The sequence below is a fragment of the Lepidochelys kempii genome, chromosome 21, assembly GCF_965140285.1.
Source record: "Lepidochelys kempii isolate rLepKem1 chromosome 21, rLepKem1.hap1, whole genome shotgun sequence".
In the NCBI taxonomy this organism is placed as follows: domain Eukaryota; kingdom Metazoa; phylum Chordata; order Testudines; family Cheloniidae; genus Lepidochelys; species Lepidochelys kempii.
Genome location: NC_136400.1, coordinates 14437406 through 14457733, shown reverse-complemented (window position 1 = coordinate 14457733; position 20328 = coordinate 14437406). Strand labels below are relative to the sequence as shown.

General features: G+C 45.9%; 1 protein-coding gene across 1 annotated transcript in view; it reads left to right on the top strand.

The window, feature by feature from the left end:
* The first annotated feature begins 3252 nt into the window (after nucleotides 1-3252).
* The window catches only part of LRIF1 (ligand dependent nuclear receptor interacting factor 1), a 29523-nt gene continuing 12447 nt past the window's right edge, over nucleotides 3253-20328 (top strand). The window contains exons 1-3 of the mRNA XM_073320420.2: nucleotides 3253-3434; nucleotides 9414-9480; nucleotides 9785-10309. Coding sequence (XP_073176521.1) covers nucleotides 3253-3434; nucleotides 9414-9480; nucleotides 9785-10309 — 774 coding nt within the window. The remainder of the gene's footprint in view (nucleotides 3435-9413; nucleotides 9481-9784; nucleotides 10310-20328) is intronic.

The following is a 20328-nucleotide window of genomic DNA, read 5'->3' as shown; positions in this document are numbered from 1 at the left end:
CAGGCACAATCTTCTATCTTAGTATATAATTTATTTCTGTTTGGATTGCCTCCCAGTCCTGTAGGTATATGTCCACAAATTTTGGGCGCAGCAGAAACTCTAGCTGGTTCTTAAGTTCCAGTGGTAGTACAAACATTCTGGGTCCATGTTCTCATAGCTCACCAAAACCTCTCCATTCTTGGGGTGAGCAGCAACACCAAGATCTCTCTGGCATAGATTGTTGGATCCCCACCACAGGACTGGGAAGCCACCTCCCTTTTCCAGTCAGGTACTTTCAGAACTGCTATGTTCTCTGTCTAGTTGATGGCCAGACTTAAAGAAAGACAGTGGGAACCATTAACATTGCCCCTAAAATAAATGCACCCACCAGCCCACCCACCCAGTCACACACTTAAAGACGTTACATTGTTTTATAACTATTATTTCATGCTACCTAAAATTTTAAGCAGGTACTCCTTTCTGAGGGACCGCAAAAGTTATCTGAGAAATAAGGGTAATGAAACAATTGCATTCCTGAAATGCTGAAAAGTGTCTGTATTGTGGCCTTCAACAGCAAAGTTATGTCACGTAGGAGGATTTTTTTACCCGCTTTGAAGGGAAAGGAAAAATATAATGCTGCTCTTGTGATTGGCTTGGTAGGACCTTTTGGCTGAGAAGGGTGAACCCATCCTGCATGGGAGCCAGGAGCAACAGCCGAGGACAGCAGGAGAAGAGGGAGGACACTAGAGGACCTGCTCATTGGCACTAACAGAAGGAGCCAGAATCAATTTGACTTTATGAGAGGAAGGGAGGAGTGGGAGGAACATTTTTGCCAGAGGCAGGAGTCAATAATGATCTGGTTACTGGAGCAGGACACTCAGTAAAGGGAACAGGAGCTTGCCCAAAGGGACCGGAAGCATATCCTGTTGCACTCCCAGGTACAAGTGGTGGTGGAAAGGATTCAGTCCTGCCTGCCACAATAGCCACTGCCAATGTCTGGGAACTGGCACCTTCTCCTCATCTGCCATCTACTCCTCCTCCAGCTTCTGTTCTGATGACAGAACAAGGAGTGATGGTCTCAAGTTGCAGTGGGGGAGGTTTAGGTTGGATATTAGGAAAAACTTTTTCACTAGAAGGGTGGTGAAGCACTGGAATGCGTTCCCTAGGGAGGTGGTAGAATCTCCATCCTTTGAGGTTTTTAAGGTCAGGCTTGACAAAGCCCTGGCTGGGATGATTTAGTTGGGGATTGGTCCTGCTTTGAGCAGGGGGTGGGACTAGATGACCTCCCGAGGTCCTTTCCAGCCCTGAGATTCTAGGATTCTAGGATTCTCTGATCTGCAGCCCAGGGTGCTGCTGAGATGGAGGATTCAAACCCCACCCCCAGGGACAAGACGGGGGCTGCAGGACTCCAGGCACAGCACCCTGCACTGGCACCCAAAGCCCCTCCTAGGGGAGGCTCTGTGACCATGTAGGAGGGGAAGAATGAGCCTGACTGAGACTGTGCCTGAAGGCTATCATGTGTCCCGCCCCCAAACCCCATGCAGGAGATGCCCCTGTTTGTCTCCCCTGGACTGTTTTCTGCAGCCGTTCCCCCCTTGTCTGGGGGAAAGGGAGTTCAAGGCCAAGAAAAACAAAGTCATAGTCATTATAGTTTGAATGTTCTTAGGGAGTCTAATCTGTTTTGCTTTCTTGCACAGTTGCTTTTAAAAATATGTTCAGAGTTCATAGAATATCAGGGTTGGAAGAGACCTCAGGAGGTCATCTAGTCCAATCCCCTGCTCAAAGCAGGACCAATCCCCAGTTTTTACCCCAGATCCCTAAATGGCCCCCTCAAGGATTGAACTCACAACCCTAGGTTTAGCAGGCCAGTGCTCAAACCACTGAGCTATCCCTCCCCCTATTTCTACATTCACTAGTTTCAGTAAATGTTATTTTTGTTTACTTATGTGTAGACCCTTCATTCTGGCTGTGATGAAAGGGTAAATTGTTTTGTTGTTTCCCTCCCTCCAGCTTTAGGCCCCACCAGTCAGTACCTTAAGTCACATAACTCCCCTGAATAGAAAAATGAAGGTCCTTTTTGACCCTCCCAACTTACCCCAACTCCCTCCTCCTGTCCAGTTATATGTGAATAGAACATAGTAAACTGGAGACATGTAGAAAGTGCAATGTGCATGGAAATAACAGATAACTTTATTAACTGGGGAAGAAAAAGAAAAGGGTGGATAAAGTAATAGATGTACTCACCAAGATCTGCAACAACATCTGGCAGACCAATGAGTGGCCCTCCATGTGGACACAGTCACTAATCATCACTCTGCCAAAGAAAGGCAACCTGCAATTCTGTCAGAATTACCGGACCATAAACTTAATTAGCTATCCCAGCAAAGTGATGTTGAAAGTCATATTGAACAGATTGAAACCACAAGCAGAGAATATCATCACTGAAGAACAGGCTGGCTTTCATGCTGGAAGAAGTACAACAGAACAGATTTTCAATCTTCGTGTTCTATGTGAGAAGTACTTGCAACACCAGCAGGACATCTACCCTGTCGTTGTTGACTTCAAGAAGGCATTTGACAGAGTATGGCATGAAGTTCTCTGGGCAACCATGAAGAAGTACAATGTTGGTTGAAGGTTTATTCTTACCATTAAACAACTGTATGGCGAGGCAATGGCACAATAGGACAGTGGTTTCGTACCACTGTTGGAATCCAGCAAGGTTGCCTTCTTTTGCCCACAGTGTTCAACATCTACTTGGAGCGCATAATGACTGATGCCCTAAAAGATCACATATGCACAGTCAGCACTGGGGCGGGGCGGGGAGGCGAACAATCTCAAATCTTCGGTTTCCTGATGACATTGACGGCCTGGCAGGTAGCGAAGATGAACTTGCCAACCTTGTGAAATGATCGGATGAAACCTCCGCAAAATACGGTATGGAAAACCAGTGCAGAGAAAACCAAGCTGATGACAAACAAACGTGATGGGATCAGCTCACATATCACTGTAAGTGGACAAAAGCTGGAGACCGTGAAACAGTTCAAGTATTTGACAGCAATCGTCACTGATGAAGGATCCAAGGCAGAAATTCGGGCAAGAACTGTGCAGACAACAGCAACAGTGGCAAAGCTAACGCCAATTTGGAGGAACAAGAACATCTCCCTGGAATCCAAACCGAAACTGCTGCATGCACTGGTCATCTCCATTTTTCTGTATGCATACGAGACATGGACCCTTATGGCAGAACTTGAATGGAAAATACAGGTAGTGGAGATGAGATACTTCCATAAAATCCTGGGCATCTCCTACTTTGACTGCATCACTATTGAAGAGGTCCATAACATCATCACCCAATGCACTGGGTCATATGAAGACCTCCTGATGACTGTGAAGAAGCACAAGCTGAAGTGGTATGGCCATGAAACAAGATCATCCGGCCTATCGAAGATCATCCTGTAAGGGACAGTACAGGGGAAGAGAAGAAGAGGTAGATGGAAGAGGAGATGGATTGACAACATGAAAGAGTGGACAGGAATGGACTTTGTGGAGACTCAAGCACTGATACACAATCGTCAATGCAGTTATGGGAGTGATGATGATGATGATGGAAGGGATGTGGTGCTTTGTTTGGGACCAGGCTGAGGTCACCCCCTGCCTCCTTGCTGTTCCAAGATGTAGGCACAAATTACATCTAGGATTTCCCTGGTCTGCTGTGATCCAGCACCAGTACGAAAGTATACCGGATCAGGCTGTCGGTAAAGGCTTTGCAAGCCAGCCCTGTCCTGTGACCACTCTGTGCTTAAGTAGCCATCTTTAGTCTCACAAACATTATGAAGCACACAGCATGCCACAATAATGTGGATGGAATTATCCATATTGGCATGCGAATGTGCATGCATCACCAACAAGCCTTCAGCCATCCAAAGGCACACACCACTACCATCCTGAAACTGTAGTTTGAAGTTGATTTCACGTTTTTCAGGGACATTGATGTCTGGGTAGGGTTTCATTAGCCAGAGCAGGTATGTGGGATCTCCCAGAGTAACCGTGGGCATAGAAACACCATACAAAACCATGTTGTTTTGGGGAATAAAGTCCCTTCCTCCCCTTGTAAATATAGTCTCAATCTCCTCAGCACCCTTGCATCATGAACCTTTCCTGTGTATCCAAACCTCAGCATTTATGAACCTGCCTTTATGATTCACTAAGTCTCGAAGAACGAGTGAATAGTAATCTTTTCAACGGACATATTCACTCACTCCTTTCGGTGGGCAAAGTATGGGGATGTGAGTGCTAGTGATGGCCCCCATGTAGTTTGGAAACCCCATTCTCTGGAACCCAGCTCTAATTTCTGGACCTTTGGTGATGGCAACCATCTACATTATGAGTAGATGAGAGCGTCCAATATGGGTCTACAGAACTGAGTGTTCTGCCACTGTAGTGTTGGGGCCAGCTCCTCATGGAGCTCCAGGAATGACTGTTTCCTCCTTCTGAAGTTCTGCAGCAACGGGTCATCATCCTAAGCAAAGGGACATCATCTCTGTGTCATGGGATGCCAGTGGATCAGTCACCATCACAGTTACCCATCTTTGATTTGTAAGGAAGGTCCAAGTTCATTCCCCCAAGGTGCTCCCCAGTTGTGTATGCAGTGCATGCACATTTGTCCTGCAAGAAAGATCAGGAGCAGAAACACATATTCAGTCACTTGCTATGTCCTCCACCAAGTTTAGCAGGAGATAGGGATCAGCAGAAACACCCACTGACAAATGTGTGAAAGTAGTGGACAGTACCAATAACACACTGCAAGGAGGTTCCTAGAGTGTCTCCTGTAATTCACAGAATGCTGGAATACCACTCCTGAAATGCTAACGCCAAACATATATACCAAAAAGTGGAAGCGTGTATATGGGTATATGTGGGTATACAGCTTGTACCCATGTCAAGCACAGCATATGTGAACACTCAGCATGAGAATGGGGTACATGTGGGCGCATAAACATGGGTAAGTACCCCAGTATGTATGCCAATGTAGACATAGCCTTTAAATCTATCTATGTTTATCTCATCACTATGCTATCTAAGCACCTATGGTGAATGCGTTCCAAGAAGTTTTTGTGAGTTGTCTGGATTATGCAAGGAGATTTGAGACACTGTTTTTTTTTTGTTTGTTTTTTAACTACAACCTCCTTCTAACACAAACTAAAAAAGTTTCACTAAGAGAGTCCTAACATATGGAAATACAGAGTCCGTGCCATAACTGGATCAATTGGTTCATTAGAGAGGGTAAATCCATTCATAAAAGTTCAAAGTTCATTAGGACAAATACAAATAATGGTCCCAAGTTGCAGTGTGTGAGGTTTAGGTTGGATATTTGGAAAAACTTTTTCACTAGGAGGGTGGTGAAGCACTGGAATGCGTTACCTAGGGAGGTGGTGGAATCTCCTTCCTTTGAGGTTTTTAAGGTCAGGCTTGACAAAGCCCTGGCTGGGATGATTTAGTTGGGGATTGGTCCTGCTTTGAGTAGGGGCTTGGACTAGATGACCTCCTGAGGTCCCTTCCAACCCTGATATTCTATGATTCTATGAAATGGCTAGTGACCAAAATAAATGAATTTTTTTTGTTATGGACCAAAGTAATTATCTGGCCACCATCACCATAGTATCTGAGCATCTCAGAATCATTCATGTATTTATCTTCACACACCCCTGTGAGGCAGGGCAGGGCAATTTTATAGATGTGGGAGCCAGGCCCAGAACCCAGAATTTAGGAGCCTAACTCCCATTGAAATCAATGGGCATTAAGCATCTAAATATCTTTGAATTTCTGGGCTTAAGTGACTTGCCCAAGGTCTTATAGGGAATCAGTAGTGGAGCAGAGACAGGAGACTAAGTCTCCCAAGTACTAAATAGTAACCTAGCCACTGGACCATCATTCCTTTCCAATTTTACCCATCCTGTGTTTACAAGAGCTGGTTAGTAGTCAAGGAGAAATGTCATGAAAATGTTTTCCATTTTTTTCCTTTTTAATATTATTTTTATTGTTATCAACATTTTTTATTTCATTTTAAATGTTCTGTCTAATTCTAGTATTTACTGCATTGGACTGCATGTCAGCAGATACCTTCGGTAGAAGAATGTTGAAATCACCTAGAATTTGTAGTGATTGAAGGATTATTCAGATATGCGCATGTACTCTTTGGATGTGCTTAGGGTGACCAGATAGCAACTGTGAAAAAACGGGACGGGGGTGGGGGGTAATAGGCGCCTATATAAGAAAAAGCCCCCAAAAACGGGACTGTCCCTATAAAATGGGACATCTGGTCACCCTAGATGTGCTTAGCTTCTGTGTCACAAAGAATAACGCAACATTTTCAAGGGATGCCATATTTGTATACGGAATAACCCGTCAACTGCTTAGGGGACATTACAACACAACCTACTTCACTGAAAGCCACTCTTGATGCAATTGTCCTAGATGATAAGCATAAGTCATGCACCTTCTGAGATTGTGTGATACTGCTCCAAGTTTATTCATCACCTTGCCACAAATCTAGCTCTTCTGCAAAAGCTTTTATAAACAAATCCATCTGGGATAATGTAAAAGCGGCAAGACTCTTTGCCTCTTTTACAGATCCAAACTAACACAGCTACCCCTCTGATCTGGGATAATGTTTGCTAAAGCATTTTGCCATTGGTCAGGCATATGTAATGCAAAATCTAGTCTTAAGTGGCTTCAAACCTGAAAACAAAATTGTACTCACTAAGGGCCAGATTGTCAGGGCTTGTCTACATCAGGAAGTTATTCTGGAATATGGTGGGTGTGGATTTAAAGTGCTATCGCCATTCCAGAATAAGAGTGCTCCCGTGAGGAACTATTCTGAAATAGTTTATTCTGCTAAGCCTTGACCCAGCAAATGAGCCTGTGGGGGTGCAAGGCGATAATATAATTTCTACCCCTACTCAAGATTCCTGTTTATACATCCAAGGATTGCATTAGCCCTTTTGGCCACAGCTTTTGGAAGCTCATGTGTAACCGATTATCTGTCATGATGCTCAAGTCTTTTTCTGAGTCACTGCTTCCCAGGATAGAGTTCCACACCCTGTAAGTACGGCCTACATTCTTTGTTCCTAGGTGTATAACTTTACATATTGAAACACAGGATATTTGCTTGTACCCAGGTTACCAAGTGATCCAAATCACTCTGTATCATTATTTATCTCTCTTCCAAACTTTGTCCTCTGCAAACTTTATCAGTGATGATTTTATATTTTCTTCAAAGTCATTGACAAAAGTGTAGGGCCAAGAACTGATCGCTGTGGAATCACACTAGAAATATATCCACCCAATGATGATTCACCATTTACAATTACATTTTACAGCGTGGGTGTGGAAGGACCAGTGAAGCAAGTCATTGGGTGGCAATTGTGGGGATAACTGTGAAGTAGCAGGGACAGTGGGAGGTGAAGGGACTAGTGGGGAGGGTCAGTGAGAGTTGACTGGGGAATGTGGGGCCCAGTGAGGGGTGAAGGGGTGATGCTTCCCTGGGTTGTGAGGCACCTCGCTACCTTAGCATGAGAAAGCCTCATCTGTGTCTGCTGTGGATCAGCTTCCCAACCCCACCAGCCACGGCATCTAAGTACTCCCTTTTAGGCCTCACAGGCCCTGACATCAGCCTACAAGTTACAGATTGGTGCACCCCAACCCTTGAGCCCTTTGAGCTTCTCTTTGATAGTCACAGATTTGCTGCTTCCAAAGAAACGGTACATCCCAGCTTACCAGTTCCACCTCAGATCACTGCTGTGCTTACCACACAGCACTGAGGTATGTTTATAGTGAAATCAGTATAAGTTTATTTAACAAAGCATAGAGATTCAAGCAGTAGCAACCAAGTATTGGAAACAAATGATTACATATAAAATAAAATCATAACATTCATTTTAAAGCCTAAGACTTAATTAACAAGATACTCTTAAGTCTAACCAAGTATTGCTCACCAAAACTTCTTGCAACACTTTACAGCCAGGTTGGCTGTGACCCTCTTTTCATGAGACAAGAATACTGTCATTTGCCTCACAGGTTAAGGACTCCATCTGTTTCCTTGCGTCCCAAAATATACCATAGCAATCTTTTGTCTTTATTCATAACCCTGAATTAGGTGGTCAGTTAGGGATTATTTGGAAGTGCGGAGTCCATGAGGGGTAATTGGGGGGTCAGTTGGGTGTGACTGGGGGTCAGCTGGGGTGATTGGTGTGGAGGGCTAGAAAGAGGACAGGGAGAGGTAATTGTGGGGTCAGTTGGGGATGATGAAGAGTAGGGGGGGTCAGTGGAGAAGTTAAGACGTAACTGGGGATCAACTGGGGTGATGGGGAGTGGGGGGTCAATGGAGAGGTCAGCGAAGGGTAACTGGGGGGGTCAGTTGAGGTGACTGTAGAATGAAGGGCCTAACGTGGGGTTAATGACGGTTAACTGGGGGTCAGTTGGAGGTGATGGGGTGTAGGGATGTCAATGTGGAAGTTAGTGAGGGGTAACTGAGGGTCAGTACTTGGGGTAATGATAGGGTTGCCAACTGTCTAATCATACAAACCCAAACACCCCAGCCCCACCCCTTCCCCAAAGCCCTGCCCCCCTCCCTCCATCCTCCCTCCCTGCATCACTTGCTCTCCCCCACCCTCGCTCACTTTCACGAGGCTGGGGCGGGGGGGGGGGTGTGCTGGCTCTGGCCTAGGGCCAAGGGGTTTGGAATGTGGCGGGGGCTCCAGGCTGAGCCTGAGGCAGGGGTTTGGGGCATAGGAGGGAGTGTGGGGTGCAAGCTCTGGGAGGGAGTTTGGGTGCAAGAGGGGGTGCGGGCTCTGAGAAGGAGTTTGTGTTCGAGAGGGGGTTTGGAGTGCTGGCTCTGGGAGGGCGCTCAGGACTGAGGCAGGGGGTTGGGGTGCAGGAGGGGGTGCAGGCTCTGGGAGGGAGTTTGGGTGCGGGAGGGGGCTCAGGGCTGGGACAGGGGGTTGGAGAGTGGAAGGGAGTGGGGGGGGGTGGGCTCCAGCCGGGCGGCGCTTATCTCTGGTGGCTCCCGGTCAGTGGCGCAGCAGGGCTAAGGAGGGTGCCCTGCTTGCCCTGGCCCTGCACCACTCCCGGAAGCAGCTGGCATGTCTCTGGGGCCCCGGGGATGAGGGAATAGGGGATGCCGTGCTCTGCCCCTGCCTGCAGGCACCGACCCCACAGCTCCCACTGGCCACGGTTCCTGGCCAACGGGAGCTGAGAAGTCCGTGCTTGAGACGGGGACAGCACGCGGAGATTCCCCTGCCCCTCCCCGCAGTGGCTGCAGGGACGTGCCAGCCGCTTCTGGGAGAGGTGCAGGGCCAGGGTAGGCAGGGAGCCTGCCTTAGCCCCGCTGTGGCACCAGACTTTCAATGGCCTAAAATCTCCCAGTTTGTCTTCAGCTGCCTCCCGGAGATAGAGCCCGATTCCGGGAGACTCCCGGCGAAACCGGAAGGGTTGTCAACCCTGGTAGAGGGTCAGTGAGAAGTAACTGGGGGTCTGTTGGGTTGACTGGAGAAAGAAGGGGCCAGTGTGAGGTTGGAGAACGAAGGGGGTCAGTTGGGGTGATGGGGGATCCACAGGGAGGTTAGTGCGGCTGCTTTGGGGGTTAGTTGAGGAGGATGGGATGAGGGGTGCCAATGGGGGCTAGTGGGTACAATGGGGGGGTCAGGTGGGGTGATGGGGGGGTCAGGGGGCAGTTGGGGAGTCACGATCTGATCTGCACATGTTGGACAGTGTTCATAAACCTGTTCAATTCTCCTTTGCGTAACAGGAAGTAGTTCCTACGTCCCGGAAGTGTTTCCCCAAGCACCCGGAAGTGATCTTGAATCGCGCCTGCGCAGAAAGGCGGCGGGCGGCAAATTCCGCTCCTTCCTCTTTTTTCCCTCCGGAAGTGGCTGGTGATTGGAGGGAGGCTGCTTCCCTCTGGCTGGCACGCCCAGGGCCCCGCTGCGAGGCGACCAGTGGGAGCGGCGGGAGGCTCCTGCCGCCGGAAGTGCGTTTTAACGGGCTCCTTCGGGGTCCGTCCCGCCGAGCGGGGCAGGGACGTGGGCCGCGGGCAGCGCCGGGCCCCGCTGGAGGGAGCCGCCCGCGCCCGGCAGGGGAGTCGCCGGACCCGCCTGGCGCCGGGGCCGGGGCCGCTCCGGAGGAGCCGCCGCGCCCGGGGAGTGCCCTGGACAGCGCCCCCCTGCGCCGCGGGCGGCCGGGCGCCTCCCGGGCCCGCCCCCCGCGCCATGTCCGGGCCGCCGCTGGGGGCGCCGCAGAGCCCCGAGGAAGGGCCCGGCAGCGCCGCGCAGTGGTGAGTATCCGCCCCCGAGGGGGTCCCGGCCGGGCCGCCCGCAGGGCAGCGCGGGGCTGTGCCCGGGGAAGGGCCCGCGGGCTGGATCCTCTCGGCCGGGCGGCCCCGCCGCTGCCCCCGGGCCGGGCCTGGAGGCGGCAGCCACGGCAGGGGAGGGCACCGGCGAGCTGGTCTGGCCTGCCGCTGAGCTAGGGCCGCCCCGCAGCGGGAGCAGGACCCCGAGGCCCTGGGGGGCTGTGGTTTGTCACTGGGGCGAACCCAGCTTCGGGGCTCCCAGGCCCCCTCAAAGCACAGTGTGAAGCCGGGTAAGTAGCAGGCTTCGTTGGGCTCATGGAGGGTTACGAGGACAGGGGGAGACATTTGCGCTGGATCCTGACAGGGAATGGGAATCGGATTCGGGTCGGGAAGGATGGGGCAGAGGGGGTGTAGCCGACTTTCCCTGCTCTGCCCCAATGCTGGATTGGCGCGTGGTATGTTTTCTGTCCGTTCCGCTACCTAGGAACAGCAGAGAGCGTGTGCGCCCACTTGTGTTACACAGATATGGACAAGACCTGGTCTTGCCTTCATGGTTGAAGAGAGCACGTTATTCCCTTGTAAACCTGTGTTTTGCTTTTGATTTGGCAACTTTTTCTAGTGGCCAGAGTTGCTTTATCAAAGGAAAACTTCCTTAATTTTGGGAGCCAGTTTGTGGTTCCCTGCTCTAGGTCAGTCGCTTAAAGACATCGTGGGCATGGTGCATCAGTCTCAGAAGACCTGCTCTGTATATAGGCAACAATTTTCCTGAAAGACTGAGTGGGATCTAAGCCAATAGTGTCAAACTAGATAAAGGCTGTCCCAAAGTCTTAAGGGGGCAGCCATCAGTGAGGAGGAGGGCAAGCACTGCTTTCACTCCTTCTCCCATGAACATCACACAGAATTCAGGTTTCTCCCAATAAAAGGTATAGAAGGGTCTCTTCTTATGCAGACAGGACTGGCTGCAGGGCTATTCCCAGGGAAGGGTACGGGTAGTGGGTCTATAGGTGCAATAAATCCCTCTCAGTTGGCCAAAGATGGTTTCTCTCAGGAGCATGATTCAGAGCAAGACTTCCCCTTTTTACACCTCTGAGATGGAGAGGTCTTGTACTCCATACTGGATACTAATATAGAGAAGGGCAGTTACTGGTTCCCACTTGAGCCTTTTTTGTCAGTCAGTATCTTTGCAGGTATGGGTTAAGAACCTTTTAAAGGGAGGAAGCCAAATCTAATCAGTGCAATATAATAATTGTAATCTAAACAGTCCTTAGAAATAGCTTATCACTGTCAATAACTAAGCCAGGACCATTGTGCTTAGTTTGTCTTCTAGGTAGCTCCTTGTTAGAGGAGTGCCTAACGATTCAGTTCTATGAGAGGAGAGCTGCAATGCTGTTGTGACTGAGTGACATGTAGCTTCTGAGTCACAGAATCCCTATCCTACAGGTTACAGAAAGATCTGGGATGCACTGATCTCTCCAGTAAGCTAAGTTTACCTACTTCCCGCTAACTGCAGTTCTAGCCTTCAACATTGTTGTGTTTCTTTCTCTCTCCCAAGAGGCAACTGAGGAAACTCCATGATGTCTAAAATACATTTAAAAAAATGGAGCAAACACATTAGGTCTTGTTCTTGCATCAACTTTTTCACTGAAAACAGTGAGGAGGAGCTCTCTTGCTCAGAATCAGGTTCTGACTGTGAATCAGGACAGGTTGTTTCCTATGGAACTCTTATGGAACAGGAGAAGTCTATCAAACAGATGAGTTTGGAAAATGGTAAGCTGGAATACACTTTAGAGTTGTAACTATTCACAAAAAACATTCTTTGTCTAGTCCTAGACCTCCAAATATCCAGAAAAGCAACTAACTGTGAAAACAGAGCTTACTTATTGAATCTTGAGTCCGTTGAAAATGCCCTACAGTCTGAATGATACCTGGACTCTATTTGTTCCTAATCATGACTGTGAAATCTAAAGTTCTTCACACCCTCTGAGATTTAGAAATTAGATTGCTGTGTAGTATCAAGATTTAAAGTGGACATGGAATTGCAGCAATGGCTTCATAGGCTTTTTTATTTCATAGAATCATAGAATATCAGGGTTGGAAGGGACCTCAGGAGGTCATCTAGTCCAACCCCCTGCTCAAAGCAGGACCAATCCCCAACTAAATCATCCCAGCCAGGGCTTTGTCAAGCCTGACCTTAAAAACTTCTAAGGAAGGAGATTCCACCACCTCCCTAGGTAACGCATTCCAATGATTCCTGTGATTGGCGCAGCTCTGGTTCAGAAGTTAACATAGTTATTCTTGTTCTGGCAGTCTGCAACTCCTTGAAAAGCCACCAATTCTACAAGCCTTGAGTACTCAAAGTTAGAAGACGTTCTCGTCCTCACAATCCTGAAAAAGAAAAGGATTTGTTATGCTTCTCCCAGAACCATCTGGTAAAGCCAAAGCCCTGTGTACTCTAGAGAAAGCTGGAGGTTTTCAAGAACAAGCCGGACCTAAATTCTGGAGAAAGACCCTTAGCTCCTGTAGCCTCCACTGCAGTTTCTGTTTTTTTTTTCTAGGTTTTTCTAGGTTTAATTATCAAAAATATGCAGTTAATTTCCTTGTGGAGTTTGTTTTTTATATTCAATTTATTTTACGCTGGCCACACACTTCCAATTTACAATATGCATTAGATTGTCATCTTTAGGTTTCAGAGTTAACCTGTTAAGAGAATGGGGCCTGAATCATGGTGTCGTCACAAATTTGTAGCGAGTCAGCTGTCCACTAGTGGATTTAATCACACTGACGTTCACAAAATGAACAATTTGATGACTGTGGTTAAAGGCACACTAAAAGGTAGCTAAAAGATAAGGAGGGAAACTGACGGTGTCCTCTTGCTTCTTTAAGGTATCCTGCAGGACTGAAATGGTATTGGCTTTTGCTTGTTTTGAAATTTTTCCTCTTCAGAGAGAGATGCATGTACTTTTTTTTCTTCTTTATGTCTTTCACATTAGAAATTGAGGACTTGCCTTTTGTAATAGCATAGAGAGCTGGTAAAACTATAGTGGAGATCCCATGCTAGTTAACCCTGACTCAGGGGAATATTATTTTTGTTCAAACGGAGATAGGAGAGGGAAATAACTATTGAACTAACACCTGTTAACATACATGCTTGGATAAACATTTGGGAGAACAGGTTCTTAAGGATTCAACACCCTTCCCCTTCAGTTAATAGCTGAGAAAGTTCACAATATGTGACCTCTCGGGCACACCAGATTTGACATTCCTGATTATTCTAAGGTAAGAAAGAATCAGGATTTTAAAAAAAAAATATTTATTTATTTTGATATGGAGATCCTCAGACTGCCTTTCTATATCAAAAACAACAAAAAGCATTAAAAAATGGCCCAAACTCAGATTTTTTTCTGCTTTTGCAGTTCACTTTTGACCCTGTTCAAGCATTTTCTGCTGCCTTCCCACCACTCCCATTTCTGAACAGGAAGTTTAAAAAAATTGTCATGCATATTGTCACACCTGGACAAAAAAAACTCTGGCTCTTAAGTTCAGTAAAGGTAGCATCCCTATATCAGTTTCCTTTATCTGTCACGTGCTGAAAAAAGGTAGGACACTTACACCTGGGCTCTCTTCCTAAATTTCATACTGAAGAAATTGGACGGATCATTCTAGAGAAGATTTCAACCATTTTATCACTGCTTCTCTTCCTGGAAGTTCATCACCTTCATGTTCTATTCGAGAGTTTGGCTTATATTCAAGATTTAGTGCTTTGTCAAGAGTCATGACCCCAGGGGGAAAATAGACACCCTATAATTACAGTAAAATGGCAGTGAGAGATTGGGATGGCTTATTGAAGAACTAGGGAAAGTTTCTATTAAAATTTCATTTTATTTTATATTTTTAAAAAGCGAGGGGAGTGAAATGTAGAAAAACACAAAAATCTGAAACTGTTAAACTCATTTTAAGGATTTCTTTATCAACAATGTCACCAAGGAGCGTAAAACTAAAATTAGTAACTGGAGGTGGGTCCTCTTCCCTGTTCCTTTATCAGTGCCAGAGCTGTTAAGTTCTGCTTGAATGATAGGAGGAGTTTACCCATAATTCTTTACTAAAGGAGTTAAGCTTCATTTTAAAAAATAGATGCCATTTACTCACATGTGAGTGGACTGACTGGTGACTCATCGTTCCATTTAAATATACAAAATAATTCATAATCATATTCTCTAAAGGAAAAGAGATCTGCAATGTGGAGAAAAATGGCTTATAAGTCTCTCTGCTCCACCCACTTTATGATGTGTAAAGAAAGGTTGAGACTTTAAAAAATTCAAATTATTATTATTATTTTTTAAAAAACATTTGAAATGTCAATCCAGGTCTTTCCTAGTTTTGCTAAAAGACTCATCAGTGATCTCCAGTGTATATGATGAGCTTTCTCAACCATTAAATGAAGCAAGAAAAGTGTCACATCTTAACAAAGACTGCTTTTTCTCCTAATTGTTTAGTGTATGTTTGAATTAAACAGATGTAAACAAAACAGAACTTTTAAACTGTCTGACTAAAAATTCCTTTCCTTCCCCATTGTTCAGCTTTCAGTGTCTTGTAATGCTACAACTTGTTAGTCCTCCTTAGCGAATTGTCCATAAGACAAGTGTACCTTTACAGCACAAGCTTGGAATTGTCTAGAAAACAGTATCTGTTGGTGAAGCTTACCTTTTGCCTTCCTCTTACACAGAGTTCCACAGGTATAATTAGGGGTATGGCGCAAACACCTGTTCACTTCTTTCTGTCCAGCAGATATGGAGAGTCCAGAGCATACTCGCTATCTTTAATGCCTCTATCATCTGTTTCTTCCTTTGTTCGTGATCATTTGAGTGATTAAAAACAAAAAAACAAAGCCATAACTCCTTTCTGGGGTGGAGGAAGGAGGAGCATGCTTATCATGGAGTTCATTCTTACTCCTTTCCTATTTTCATTAATAGTCACTTTGGGAGTGGGTTGGGGTGCCTGTGGACTCCACAGGAGATGTGCAGAGCCCCAGATATTTAGCAGTTCCATGGCTAGGGAATTTTCTGCAAATTCTGCTCCTGGCTGCAGAATCTAAGCTTTTGCATCTAAAAGAAGAAAATTTCTAGAGCATGTGGTTATGAAAGAAACCTTCAAAATATGAACCATGTGTTACAGACCTGCGTGTGACCCACAAGTCAGGTGCTGTCTTCCTGAGTCTGCATGAACAATAGCTTTGGGAGGTGTAAAGTAAACATTCATCTCAATAGGATGTTTTATTCTGAAACATGACAGCTATTTAAGTGTCCACATTAATTGTTTCACTGGGATCATTTAAGCAAAAACACTTAGCTGAAGTACTTACCCATATCTTCTGGTGCCAAAACTCCCATCTGTGTCCTACTCAGCTCATAAAACCTCCATTTTCCACTCTCAACTTCCACACTGCAGATATGGGTTGTCAATTCAAAAGTATGTGGAATATTGAAAATGAAAACATGGGGGAAATGTTAAATATTTATTTATTTATTTATTTATTTATTTAAATGAAGGTGCTGCAGAGATTTCTACCTGCTGTACTGGAGTGCAACATTTAGACTCTGGCAAAGTGAACATAAAATATGCTTGGAAATGAGGTTTCATATCAAAGTGCTGGAGCAGAGAGCTTAACTTTCTAGATTTCAGAGCGAGGAAAGCTCTACAGGGTAAAACCATCCGGACAATACCATGGTGATGATGTATTGCACCAACCACCAGTGGGGAGCCTGACCTCTTTAGCTGTGGCAGGAAATTGTCCTACTCTGAGAGTGGAGCATCCAGTATTGGATCACCCCAGTGGCTCTATATTCGCTCTGAAAGGACGATATGTTGGCAGACTTCTTGAGCAGATGCTACAGTTGGAAGCATGAATGATCCCTCAAAGACTCATCCTTTTCCACAAGGGCTGGAAGGCCCGGGTAGATTGCTCACTTACCAGAGACAGAATACTACATACTTCCAGATGTTCTTAAGAGCAAGCTGGACTCAGCATTGCTGATGGAGGCCCTTCATCTTCAGTGGGGTCAGTAGTTCTTCTATGCATGTCCCATGATGCTATTGAAGCAGAAGGTCAAATGGAACAGAACCAAGATGCTGTTTATAACCCCAGCCTGGATTTCTTCGCAGTTTTGGTTCTCAAAACTTCCAGAACTGATATCAGAACCATAAAACCTACTTCCTAGTTCATTGACTCTCTCATGTTGTGGACTTGGACTGTCAACTCTGATTGAAACAGTCAAAACTCATTGAGATCAATCAGGTTCCATATGGCTGCCATCTTGGCTTTCAGCCCTCCAGTGTGCTGACAGTCTACATTCACCCTTCAGTAACCAAGTTACAGAACAGTTGCTCCATGTGTTCCCTCTGGTTTATGAGCCCCTTCTACGACTGGATTTAAATATTGTTCTCACAATGATCATGAGGCCTCTGTTTGCACCTTTATCAGGTTATTTTCTGTGTCATCTCCCTGAAGGTGGAATTAATCATAGCTATAACATAAACCCAGAGAGTTAGTTGAGATTCGGACTTGAGGACTGACCCTCCCTACACCATGTTCCATAAGGTGAAGGTGCTTCTGGATCCTCACTCCAAATATGTAAAATGGCTCTGATTCTAACTCCATCAAGCATTTAGTCTGCCATGATGTTTCCTCAAGGCTTGTTCACACACAAGGAGGTCAAGCTTTTAAATAACTTAAGGCCCCCTCGACATTTACATAAACTAATCTGTAAGTTCCCCCAGCCTTTTCGTGCTGTCTGAGGGGTTGAGACCAGGAGTCAGTATGTCTCAGCCCAAATGGAGCAGACTATATTTTTGTAGTGATTTGTCTGCAGCGTTTCTCATACTGGGGGTCGCAACCCAAAACGGGGTTGCAAGCCTCTTGTAGGGGCAGTTGTAGTATTCCACCTTCATTTCTGTGCTTCCTTGAGAGGTTACTCCTGGGGACATTCTGAGCATCTGCGGACATGCAGAATTCATGTCTTGCATAATTTTGTATTTTCCCGCATAAAAAACATTTTGCCTTAGAAGTGCTGAAGTTCTGCCCTTTGCCCATTAGGGGCTGCTGTGGCGCTAGAACAGCCAGCGTGAACACAGCTCGCTGGTGTGGTGCCACAGCGGCCTCTTGTGGGCAAAAGGTGGAACTGCAGCACTTCTTAGGCAAAATGTTTTTATGCTGAAAAATACAAAAATCCATGCCCAGTGCTGCAGAATTCCCCTAGGAGTAGAAGTTTATCACAGCACCCTGCCTGCAGAACCAGGTTAGGTCAAAGTGGGGCACATAGGGCTGTTGGGGTCACAGACGGGTTCAGAATGGCTAGTGGAGGGGACAGACTGGAGCATGGGCTCAGGAACTAGTGGGGTGACATTGCTGAGCCTGGGGATGGGAGAGGAGGGGCTGCAGAGACCCATTGGGATGAGGGGTGCGGGGACAGGGGCAGACGTGCCTGACTGAATGGGAGAGGCTTGGGGTCAGCCACGGTCTGCATGGGGGAGGCTTCCCAACACCCTAACAATCCCCTCTCCCAAAAGAAAAACCTCCCATCCACACCCAACATCCTCCAGGTTCACTCCTAGGCTCCCTCCCTCTCCCTCATCTCCTCCATTATCCCTGACTTCACCAAGCCTTTGCACTGCTTCTGACAGGTGCAGGAAATACAGTTCTCTATTGTAATTTAAATTAATTACACAAAGTTCTGTATTAATATGCCTAGTAAGGAATCTATTGGTTTAAAAAAAAAATACCAGAATCTTTTTTTGGGGGGGAAGGGTCTGTATTGTTACAGACATACTTGCTGACAGATACTTTTAAATAAATTACCAAAATAATTTATGGCATGATTATATTGTGTAATTTCGACAAACAAAATATGTAGAATTTTTCAGAATTTTCAAATATTGTGTGCATTTTTAATTTTTTGGTGCAGAATTTTTAATATTTTGGCGCAGAATTCCCCCAGAAGTAAGAGATGGATGGCTGGAGAGCAGTGGCTGATGGCTGGGTGCCCAGCTCTGAAGGCAGTGCTGCTGCCAGCAGCAGCAGCAGCAGAGAAATACAGATGGCAATACCATACCATGCCACCCTTATTTCTGCACTGCCGCTGGAATTGGTGCTGCCCTCAGAGCTCGGTGCCCCTCCAGCAGCCGCCACTCTCTGCTCTGCCTTTACAGCTGAGCGGCCAGAGACCAGATTTCATGGGGGAGACCAGATTTCACGGTCTGTAACACAATTTTCATGGCTGTGAATTTGGTAGACCCCTGTGTATATGTGGTGGTTATTACAATCAGGCAGGTGTTCCGGGGAAACTGAGCCCTGTGGCTGCAGGAGCAGTAAATACCCTCTAGTGAGAACTGGTGGATCTGGTTAAATAACAGAATAAGTTATCAAATAGACAAGTCTGTCTTTCTTTGTAGCTTTCCCCACTTAGGGACGCATGTGCAGACAGGGAGCCAGCAGTTACCTCTCCTCCCTGCGTGAATGTTAACAACCTGCTTCTTGCTTCTCTTCTCTCCAGAGTCCTGGAGGTATGAAGCATAGAAAGAGGAGTGGATATCTCATCTTCTCTTTTTACATTCAGCGTCATGCTCTTTCCCCCACAGTGCTCCAGTTTTTTGGTGGATGAGGATGTGGAGGGGAAGTGGTAAATGTAAGAGCAATAGAGTGGTCGTGAGATGTCTTCTCCCAGGAACAGTGAAAGGTTATACCTCAGAATGAGGGGTCTTATAGGCAGAGGAGGAAGATATTTTGGGGTTTTTGATTTTTAGCTGAGTAGCAGGGAATGACATTCTTCTCTAGTATATAATAATTAGGTGTGAGTACAGACTAAGTGACAATGTTCTGTAACAGCCGACGCAGTGATGTGTATCACTAGAGAAGCATAAGTTTTCCCATTGAAATTACTGAAGACTATCTGTTATTTTCTGTAGTTATCTAGCTTCCAAGATAAGACTATGGTTTGTGTACAATCATTGGTGCATATTAATCAAAATATCTGTGTTCTGATCATTTACGCTACTCTTTTCTTCTTCCTCTTCTTTTGTTTTTTAAGCATTGCAGGCTGTATGTACCAAGTAGTTCAGACGACTGGGCCGGATGGAAAAAACCTTCTGAAGTTGCTTCCAATCTCTAAATCGTCTGGAAATTTTATGCCACTAGTTCAGTCATCAGTTGTGCCTGATACTGCTAAAGGGAATGTATCAAGTCCAGTTCATTTTACTTTTAAGACACAGATTGCCAATAGCACCACATCTTCATCTGTCAAGATACCTGTTTTTAAGTCCACTAATCCTGGAAAGATCATTCTTACAAGGACATTGGATAAACAGGAAAATGTTAGCGTGATCCCTGAAAAAGAGAGCTTGACTACAAAACCAGTTTCTAATGTTCAGAGTAATTCTGTTTCAGTTGATAGATTGTCTTTGCAAAATGTTGCTGTGTCAACTTCATCTAACCAGAGTAATACAGCATATGTGTTAGTCAACACAAAAAGTCTTCCAGTGACTGTGAAGTCTCCTGTGCTGCCTTCTGGGCATCACCTACAGATACCAGCTCATGCAGAAGTGAAATCTGTCCCAGCTTCTTCTTTACCACCTACAGTACAGCAGAAAATACTTGCAGCTGCAGCTACAAATGCCTCTGGAGCAGCCGAAGCCACAAAAACACCAACTGTTATTTATGTGTCACCAGTAAATACAGTGAAAACAGTCGTTCCCAAGCGCTTGCAAACCATTTGCCCAAAACCTGTCACAGAAGTTTCAGAACCAGTAATAATGACAACTACACAAACAACAATAAAGAGTTCTGTTCCACCAGTGGGAACTTCTGATGGCCAACAGCGCCAGCAGACTCCGATGAAATGGGTCGTGCAAGAAAATTCCCAGGCATCAATACCTTACCTTGTTCCTGTGAAGTCATCAAATAACATGGCTTCAAAGATCTTGAAAACCTTGGCAGATATGAAGAACGTAGAAAA